The sequence below is a fragment of the Gadus morhua genome, chromosome 10 (genome assembly GCF_902167405.1).
Source record: "Gadus morhua chromosome 10, gadMor3.0, whole genome shotgun sequence".
In the NCBI taxonomy this organism is placed as follows: domain Eukaryota; kingdom Metazoa; phylum Chordata; class Actinopteri; order Gadiformes; family Gadidae; genus Gadus; species Gadus morhua.
Window position 1 is genome coordinate 10,998,270 of NC_044057.1, and position 9,619 is coordinate 11,007,888.

General features: G+C 41.9%; 2 protein-coding genes across 4 annotated transcripts; one reads left to right on the top strand and one right to left on the bottom strand.

The window, feature by feature from the left end:
* Nucleotides 1–1,182: 1,182 nt before the first annotated feature.
* On the top strand, nucleotides 1,183–3,481 carry LOC115552855 (uncharacterized). The gene is made up of 2 exons (XM_030369216.1): nucleotides 1,183–1,787; nucleotides 2,398–3,481. Exon 2 carries the CDS (start codon nucleotides 2,463–2,465, stop codon nucleotides 3,456–3,458), a length of 996 nt encoding a protein of 331 aa, XP_030225076.1. The 5' UTR covers nucleotides 1,183–1,787; nucleotides 2,398–2,462; the 3' UTR covers nucleotides 3,459–3,481.
* LOC115552853 (uncharacterized) lies at nucleotides 3,463–5,884 on the bottom strand. 3 transcript variants are annotated; one of them, XM_030369211.1, is made up of 4 exons: nucleotides 5,602–5,884; nucleotides 5,245–5,344; nucleotides 4,826–4,971; nucleotides 3,463–4,588 (listed from the first exon to the last, which is right to left on the bottom strand). In XM_030369211.1, the coding sequence occupies exons 1-4, from the start codon at nucleotides 5,792–5,794 to the stop codon at nucleotides 3,579–3,581; spliced, it is 1,449 nt and encodes a 482-aa protein (XP_030225071.1). In that variant the 5' UTR covers nucleotides 5,795–5,884; the 3' UTR covers nucleotides 3,463–3,578. The 3 variants fall into 3 exon arrangements, with proteins under 3 accessions (XP_030225071.1, XP_030225072.1, XP_030225073.1); XM_030369212.1 differs by having other exon boundaries at nucleotides 5,245–5,341; nucleotides 5,602–5,833; XM_030369213.1 differs by lacking the exon at nucleotides 5,245–5,344 and having other exon boundaries at nucleotides 5,602–5,833.
* Nucleotides 5,885–9,619: the final 3,735 nt, after the last annotated feature.

Genomic DNA, 9,619 nt, shown 5'->3' on the forward strand with positions numbered 1-9,619 from the left:
CTAATTATGGCGAAATGGGGGTTGTACTTATCTAACACGCTATTCTCACATAAGCAAAACAGGTACACCAGACATACATTTCAAATAAACACAAAAAGAGCATAAGGCCTTAATTTCAAGTAAGCAAAACAGTGTTTCAAGTGGTGTTAGACCCAACAGGTCCTCACAGATCTCTTTCTTGTCTTGATGAAACAATCGCACATAAACCAAAAGCTGGGCATTATCCGTTACATCTGAAGACTCATCAATGGCTAAGGATGGGGCACTCTGAACAGCCGCATGAAGCTGTGACAGTGCGTCATCTGATAACATTTCGGATTTTCTGGTTGTCGTTGCAACTCACATTGGGATTTGCTTTATTTTTTCACACAATTCATCCCTTTGTTTACCTTCAAGTAACGTCTCGGCAGCGGTGTTCAAGCACTCCTTCATAACAGTCGTGTCACTGAAAGTTTTTTTATGTTGCCCCAAAATCCATGCAATCTTAAGTGAGCATTCATTTGCACGTTGCTGGCCTGTAAATGAGTGTGTGAAGACACGCGTAGACCTCTCATACTGAGCTCTCAGCTCGGATATTTTCCACGCTCTTCTGACTTCTGCGGATACTTTTCCTCTAAGGATCTGTGTTTGGATTCGTAATGCCGCTTAATATTCCCACTTTTTATCAGCGCCAGGGTTTCAACACATAAAAGACACAACAAAGGTTTTGTACTGCCTTGCGGGAGAATGAACAAGTATTGGTCAGTCCATTCATCTTTAAAATGTCTGTTTTCGGGGTCAACTTTCCTTATTTTCGAGCAAGCCATTTTCTCATTCCAAATCGCTCTTCCGGTAAACAAAAAATTCGGTGAGTGCATGATCGTGCTAATCTTCGCTCTGTGAAGATCATTGCTTTTTGCTGTTTTTATGCTGTACTACAGACTATTCTGCCTTTCAGTTTGTGTTTCAGTGAGAAATGATTTTACTAACATAATCATGCTTTGTATAGTGAAATCATAAAAAAAATAAAATAATAATATTCTTATTATTTTTAATTGGTCATGGGTCCGGATAGGACCGTCACTTGGTCCGCCGTTTAGAGATGCCTGGTCTGGATCCTGCCCATATTGTTGGGCAGGATGAAGTAGGCTAGGCAGGGTTCGAGTTATGATTCCATTAGGCTGAATTTTGACGGGGGAGGTATAGACCAATTTTTTATTTGTAAACATTCGGATGCGCGCGCAGGGTGGTGGCAGAAAACAGCGAAAGGGTAGTTATTTATAACGGCAAAAGGACCACTCGGATAATAATACAAGTAGCCTAGATAGATTTTTAAAAGATTATAGTTAATAATGATTAGATCTGATTAGTAAAATGTTTTCGACATATTTCAATAGCCTGTCACCCAGTGATAAACACTGTTATTTAGCCAAATTGACGTTAGTGGGCAGTGGGATACGTCTTCCAGATCCGTTTGCAATAGCACCTTGTCAATGGTTAAATGATGAAACGAAATGGCCTAGCATCCAGTGGCCAGAGATTTATAATTACCTAATCGAAACTCCAAGTGTATATACCCGGGAGAAGCTAAAAGCGTACAAGTCTCTGGATGCTTACAATTTTGTTCTGTGTGGTCATGTCCAAGACATACTATGGCATGATTACAATGTTCAAAACTTCGTTGTGATGAAGACGGAGGTTCTGCCTAGCCAAAGACAGGGAAAGAAGACAGAATTGTACAAGGCCTGGGTTATCGTCAACAAGACCAACAACTGTATTCTTACTGCGAACTGCACCTGTATGGCTGGGTATGTAAACCAACATAAGTTTACTATTGTAAATGTTCATTATTTACCCAATTGTCAGTGTCAGCAATTGAATCTGTAACTGTAACACTGTAGCCTAGCTGTAACACTGTAACAAAATGTAACTGCTTATTTGCTGGAAATCATAGCTAAAACCGTTGTTAGCCTGCCCTTACGTATATGTAAAGCCTAACGTACAAAAAATGTTTTGTTCAGGTTAGGGTCATGCTGCAGCCATGCAGCTGCACTAATGTTCAAAGTTGAGGTGTGGGTCAGGATGGGAAAGACGGAGAGGTGTTGTACTTCAGGGACAAATATGTGGATCCACACATCCAAGAGAGAGGTGAAACCAGCCAGACTAAGCGAGATCTGCTTCAGAAAGGCTAAAAGGACAGACACCCAACTGAAGCCAGTCAGAGTAAAGCGTAGACAGAATAATGTAAACGGTAGGCACAATCTGAATGTAGGCAAGATCAGGTCATGTACATATAGCAATAAGGTATTCATTATATTTTATAATTAATGTAAATACATACGTTATAATCAGGGTCATGTAACTATTAATGGCAGATGTATGAAAATAAGTTATCTAATATTTATTTTGTGTATTCAGAACTGACAGATGAAGACATTGCGGAATTGAAACTACTGGCACCTAACGCAGCTGTACTCACTACCATGGAACTCAGTGACACAGATTCCGCAACAGAATCTGACACAGAGGCCGGGGACCTCCCAGAGCCACTAGTCGCTCTGTATGATGCCAATCTGAGATGCCTCTGCAAAAATCAACTACAAGAGAGGAGTGAAGAGACTTTTGAAAAACTGAGGATGGGGTTAACTAATGAGCAGTGTGTAAACCTTGAGCTTACAACTAAAAATCAGGCACAGTCTCAGGCCTGGCACACACACAGAAATGGAAGGATAACAAGCACAACCCTACATCGTGTATACACTGTAGTAACCGAAACAGCTAAACTAAACCTTGTAAAACAGGTAATGCACTACAATAAACAAGACTTGTCCCATGTGCCAGCAGTACTTTGGGGAAGAGATATGGAGGACACAGCCAGAAGACAATACACAGAAATAATGAAAGCACAACATTCCAACTTTGAAGTGGAGCTTTGCGGTCTTGTTGTGCGGCCAGACAAACCACATCTTGGGGCATCGCCGGATGGAATAGCAAACTGTACCTGCTGTGGGAAAGCAACCCTAGAGATTAAGTGTCCATACAAATACCGTGATGGTCTTACAGGGAGTAGCGAGGACACACAGTTCTGCTTAGACAAAGCACTACAATTAAAGAAGAATCATGAATACTACCATCAAGTTCAGCTACACATGTTTGTATGCAACACCCAGTACTGCGACTTTGTGGTTTGGACAAAGCAAGTTGTTGCTATCAACCGCATCACCAGAGATGAAGAAATGCTACAAGCAGTCCTGCCTAAAGCTGAAAAGTTCTTCAAACAGAGTATTTTGCCTGAGCTGTTAACACGCAGCATGGATCCACTGATGCAGTCACCTACAGTCTGCTCACACTGTCAAAGGCCAGACTTTGGAATGATGATTGACTGTGCAAAGTGCAAGAACCATTTCCACTACACATGTGCTAGAGTAAGAAGAAAGGTTGTGGATTGGTGTTGTGAACAGTGCAAAAATGATGAATGAAATGTTCTTCGAAGCAAATGATTTAATACAGTACTAATATTTTACATTTTAACACTTGAATGTGCAATTAATTGTGTTGATGACAATAAACAGTTACTTACAGAATAAATCTAAATTAAGCTATCTTGGGACTATACATTTACAAAGGTTTGTTAGTGCTCCACAAACAATCACTATATCGTCTAACAGGTCAACCTGTGTGAGTGGAATAATAGTTGTCAGAATTTTAAAATTTTTCCATCTACCTATTATTCGTTCAATGTGTATTCTCACATTAGACAAACGCCTTGATATGTCCACTTCTTGAGCAGAGAGCTGCTTTTTACCTTTGGTAAAGTGAGGGATCCTAAGTGTGGCACCACGTGTGGCAAGCTCATCTCTGATGGTAAAACCCCGATCTGCTAGTATCTCATCATTATGCTCTAGAAGGTCATAAAATCCAGACTCGGCTGTAATTTGTTTGTCTGAAACTCGCCCACCCCAACCTGCCGACAGAAAAGAAATGGCTCCTGAAGGTGACATGCCAATCAAATATTTAATAGTGTTGTGGCTTTTATAATTCGAGTACGTCTGGGCTCTGGAGGTTAAATTTGTGGGTCTATTGATAAAAATTTCTGTACAGTCAATAATGCACCTGCAATGTTTATATTTAGGTTTAAAACATTTTGGCATATTCTTTAATACTGCATGCTTGCTTGGCCACTTTATGAGAGGCTTTAAAGTCGCAGACATAACAGGGAGCCAACTTCTCAAAATGTTTGAAATGTCACTTTCTGTGACATTAAATCTGAAAGCAATATCCTTGTTGCAGAGCCCTAGTCTAAGTTTCATTAGGACGATCAATAGATGATCCTTCAGGTTCATAGAGCCACGCACAACCTCTACACTGTCTTTAAGTTTGTGACTCAACCACTCAAATAAGACACTGGTCAGCCCTGTGAAAAACAGAACCTGCACTGCTTTACTCTTGATAGAGCTAAAGGAAAATTGTGTATTCATGAGTGTTGCCTTTAGTTCCTCATTCTCAGTTTTCAGTTTGTCGATCTCCAAACGCAGGTTGACACACTCTGTAGAAAGTTGGCTGTACTTGTGTTTCAGATCATCATGGAGAACCTTTGGGACTGTGGCTTCTGAAATAGATATTAGATAGTAATAGACTTAAGACTTAATAAAATAAGCACTGTCACTTGTTTAAGTTGAGCTTTTCTCAATTTTTTTAAGGATGTTTTCAAACAGCATGTGCTAAACAGAATAATGATCAATGTCATTAACAACACAGTTATGCTGTATTAAACAATATATAAACAAAACCTGTTTCATCCTAATAATGACTGCCCTACATTAGTTAAGGTATTATAAGCTCTTACCAGTGCATTGATCAGCACCAGGCTCCATTCTGCAGTCATCTGAGGACAGGCAAGCTCCAGAAGCCTCATCACTAGCTTCTTTGGACCGCTGTACATCATCTGGTGGTCTGTGGATGGTTTCTTCCCTTTTTCTTTTCCTCTTAAATCTGATACACAGAGATGAGGTCAAACAGTCAGTCCAAAACAGTTTAGTTGCTTGGTAGATCATAGGAGGTTATCAGGTACCAAAACCAAGTCAAGTGTAAATTACATAGCATAGCTTAACAGGGCTTCACAAGACAATGTAGACATTACAAAAATCTGGTCTGACAAATTATCTAAAAACTATCTGACCTTACTTGCCATACATTCTCTGCATTTTGATGCATGCAATGTGATTCCAGTTAGCAACTAAATAAGGCTAAAGTGACAATATTTACCTCTCAAGTTTTGTATCTCCTTTGTCTATTTCACACTGGGTTGCGAAGGAAAAGACAGAAGGTACAAAGTCGGGACTATTGAAGTCCATGGAGACCTCTCCTGTCCAAAAAACAATATTCTAGTTATTGACAGTACGATAGTGTAACAGGTAAATTTAGCCTGAGTTTGCCAAGCTTACGAGACTAGCTAGTCGTCAAGACAACGTAACACAATTTAAGGTAAGTTAGCTAAAACGACTAAAACTACATTATTCTGTGTTCTAGCGTTAGATAAGCGTACAACTTTACCATTATTTTGTTGTTGTAAGCCAAACCGAGTGATGTGTCTGATTGAGTGAAGTTCTTAGGTTAACTTACCTGATATGAAGTGTGAACTGCAAAGTCTGGCATTTTTAATAAGGTCTTTGTTCCAATCGGATCTTCTGATAGCTTGTAACCAACGACGTCTGCGGTTTGCATTAAACGAGTTGTTATCTGCTGGTATTCTGTAAAACTTCAGGTCACTGTTTACAGAATTACGATTCTGGCATCCCACGGCACAACACGACATTTTTCTGTTTGTCTTTTGCCACCGTCATGCGCGATTGAACCTGTGTGACGTCGTTCTGACGTAAGGTGAAAATTGGTCTATAGGAGGTATGGGCTATTATGACACTGCTCTTCTCAATGCCGTGGTGGAACGCTCCGTTCACTTGCGTGGGCCCTTCACAACAACGCCAGCTTCTTCGGTTGCTAAGCGACGTCAACGTCTTTGGCTAACTATTTCTCTGCTACTCAACACTACGCATGGTAATAAATTGTAAAAAGACACCTTGTGAAGTCAGGCTATTTTTTCGTTTGGCAAGTAGCCGCTCATAATCGAAAATAAGTCCCTTCAGGTCGAAGCACCTCCGTTTCGCGTCGATGTCCGGTTCGCCCTGTCTGGGCTTATTTTCCCGATAATGACCGGCGTTCTATTATCCCACTTAACGTCAATATTACTCTGCATGTGGAAGGGAAAATAGCTTTATTTGTATAATTACAATATTATGCGGCTGTATTTTCTGAGACCCCCAAAGATATTTGAGTTTACTGCTTTCATGGGAGCCAGACCTCTCTTTATGGGAGCTCAGCTCCCACTGCCTCCCACCCAACTCGAACCCTGGCTATAGGTCTTTCTACACTGCCGAGCCGGTTCGGTCGCAGCTTATTGGCACGCCCGGCGATTTAACCTTCTTATCTCAAGTTTCATGTGTAAAACCGAGGGGGTCAAAAATCCCCACGTTCGACACGTCATGTCTTGGTTCACTGGGGAAGGCGGGGCTGTGCACGGAGTCTCTGACCTCTTTAGAATAATTTGTATTATTGCATACTCCCGAATGTTTTAATTTTTTTATGAATGAAGACACCCGCATGCAATGATGAGCTCACTCTATAGTAGGCTAACGATGCTCTTAGCGTCCTACGAGTACCCTGGAGCACTTGTTAGCTACGAGCGTTTTCAAGACGTTCGTTACCAACGATGCTTTCGGGAAACGGTGTGAAAACTGTACGATGCTCGTACGACCCACTCTGCGATCCACTTAGGCTAACGATGCTGATAACGCTTGATCTTCGCTCGTAAGATCATTCTCCCGATGGATCTTTCGAACCATCGATAATTTCTTTGGAGCGTTTCCCGAAACTCCTCTTAACGTGAACGTGCATTCGCTGCACTCACGACGATCGTAGGATTGTACCTGTCCACTGACATGGTGCTGAAACGGGCTATGACGCAGGGGGAGCCGCAGGAATGTCGCAGGAAAATGGGGTAAAAAAGGGTTAAAATATCTCCCCATCAAGGCCAACCGCAGAGTAGCCTACGAAAAGAATAGATTGCAATAATATGAATGCTAAAGATATTAAAACACAATTGATTAAGCCTAGGCCGACATATATATCGATATATATATCAGTCCTAATCCTGAACGCACTGTGCATACATTTATTCACGGCATTCCCCCCCCCCCCTGAAATAATTCCATATTACAAAAATCCAAAATAGCTTGTGTGACAACTACATTTATCTTGTGCTAAACATATATTTTGGCGCAGCAAGAGAGCCGACTTTATCTGATTCCGCATAAGGTTGCATTGATTGGCTCTCTAGTATAGAATATTTGTAGACATTAAAAATGCAACGTTCCATTCATACATTATCATTCAAACGCGGCTATTGCTGACCCGATTAGGAGAGCTTGGATCCTGCCCATATTGTTGGGCAGGATGAAGTAGGCTATAGGCAGGGTTCGAGTTGTGATTCCATCTCTGTGGGGGTCTCTTAAAGTTGTTGACGGTGGGGGGAGACCGTACCGGCCTTGCGCTGAATTTTGACGGGGGGGGGGGGGGGGGGGGGGTGGGGGGAAATAGGACGTAAATATGGGCTATTATGACACGGCTCTTCTCAATGCCGTGGAACGCTCCGTTTACTTGCATGGGCCCTTCACAACAACGCCAGCTTCTTCGGTTGCTAAGCGACGTCAACGTCTTTGGCTAACTATTTCTCTGCTGATCAACACGACGTATGGTAAGTTGGTAACAAATAAATTGTAAAAAAAACACCTTTCGAACTTATTTTTTCGTTTGGCAAGTAGCCGCTCATTATCGAAAATAAATAATAAATTATCGAAGCACTTCCGTTTCGAGTCGGTGTCCGGTTCGCCCTGTCTGGGCTTATTTTCCCGATAATGACCGGCGTTCTATTATCCCACTTAACGTCAATATTAGGCCTACTCTGCATGTGGAAGGGAAAATAGCTTTATTTGTATAATTACAATATTATGCGGCTGTATTTTCCGAGACCCCCAAAGATATTTGAGTTTACTGCTTTCATGGGAGCCAGACCTCTCTTTATGGGAGCTCAGCTCCCATAAAGAGAGGTCAACATACTCCCGAATGTTTTCATTTTTTTATGAATGAAGACACCCGCATGCAATAATGAGTTCACTCTAACGATGCTCTTAGCGTACTACGAGTACCCTGGAGCACTCGTTAGCTACGAGCGTTTTCATGACGTTCGTTACCACGATACGATGCTTTCTTTAGCGATGCTTTTCGAAAGCATCTTTAGCCTAAGTGGATCGCAGAGTGGGTCGTACGAGCATCGTACAGTTTTCACACTGTTTCCCGAAAGCATCTTTGGTAACGAACGTCTTGAAAACGCTCGTAGCTAACGAGTGCTCCAGGGTATCCGTAGGACGCTAAGCCTACTATAGCCTCAGTGGCGTAACCAGCGGACATTCCTAGTATTGGATGCGTTTTATTATAACACATTGGTAATGGTGTATCACGTGCGTCTGAGCCTAATGTGGGCCATTATGTTCTTAGTTTGAGAGAGACAGTCCAGGAAATGTTTGAGCAGGCAGCGCACTTAAAATGTGTGAGAGAAAGTGGGGGGGATTTGTGCAGACTGACATAGGCTACTCATAAAACGTAGCCTAAAATAATGTAATTTTTTTTTTAATAAAAATATTAATTATAAAATTATTTAAAAAAATGCAAAGGAGCAGGCAAAAGGCTGGGATATGGTCGGGATTGGTCACGTTGACGGGAATGTTTAGTGACATGTAGGAGGGTGGAGGGGGTTAAAAAAAGTCTCAATCACTCTTCGACGTGCATGAAAACCAGCCGCGTAGTTATGAGGGAGGCCGTCCTCACACCGATCTTCCTCGTCGTCATCGTCCTCAATGTCCTCCGGTTCAACCAAAGCTACCCCAGCCTTAGCTGCAATGTTGTGCAACATAGCTGTCACACATTTCACAGCGCATGACTTGGCCGGCGAAAACTGGAGCCCTCCGCTGGACTTGTGAAGGCATCTAAAGCGCAACTTCCACCTCCCGATCGTGCGCTCAGGATTAGGACTGATCCTACGATCGTCGTGAGTGCAGCGAATGCGCGTTCACGTTAAGGAGTTTCGGAAAAACGCTCCAAAGAAATTATCGATGATTCGAAAGATCCATCGGGAGAATGATCTTACGAGCGAAGATCCATCGATATCGGGAAACGGGGCCCTGAGCGATAGCAGTCGCATTGTTTACCGACCATGGAAGTAATCCCCCGATGATTCTCTATATGTTTGATATGTTTTGACAATTATTATTTTAGATGAGTTTGCCCCTTTTTGACTTTATAAGAAAAGCACCTTGTATATACCTTTTTTAATGTTAAAACAAATAATAATTACCACTCGTTTAATATATTTTGGTTTCTGAAACGAGAATCAAATGCCCAATCTATACACAGACCCATCAGCTGGTGTACCCAGGGAACTCACAAGGTGTTAGGAAGCAAAGGAGTCTGAAATGACCCCACATGGTATCATGGAGCTATTATGTGTGGGTGCAATAAATAAGACAGA

Excerpts from the sequence above, each read along its gene's own strand:
- LOC115552853 (XM_030369211.1), bottom strand. The coding sequence starts at position 5,794 with ATGTCGTGTTGTGCCGTGGGATGCCAGAATCGTAATTCTGTAAACAGT. Across the intron at positions 5,345-5,601 it reads CAGTTCACACTTCATATCAG|GAGAGGTCTCCATGGACTTC; the intron begins GTAAGTTAACCT and ends TTTTTTGGACAG. Across the intron at positions 4,589-4,825 it reads TGGTGCTGATCAATGCACTG|AAGCCACAGTCCCAAAGGTT; the intron begins GTAAGAGCTTAT and ends TATCTATTTCAG.
- LOC115552855 (XM_030369216.1), top strand. The coding sequence starts at position 2,463 with ATGGAACTCAGTGACACAGATTCCGCAACAGAATCTGACACAGAGGCC.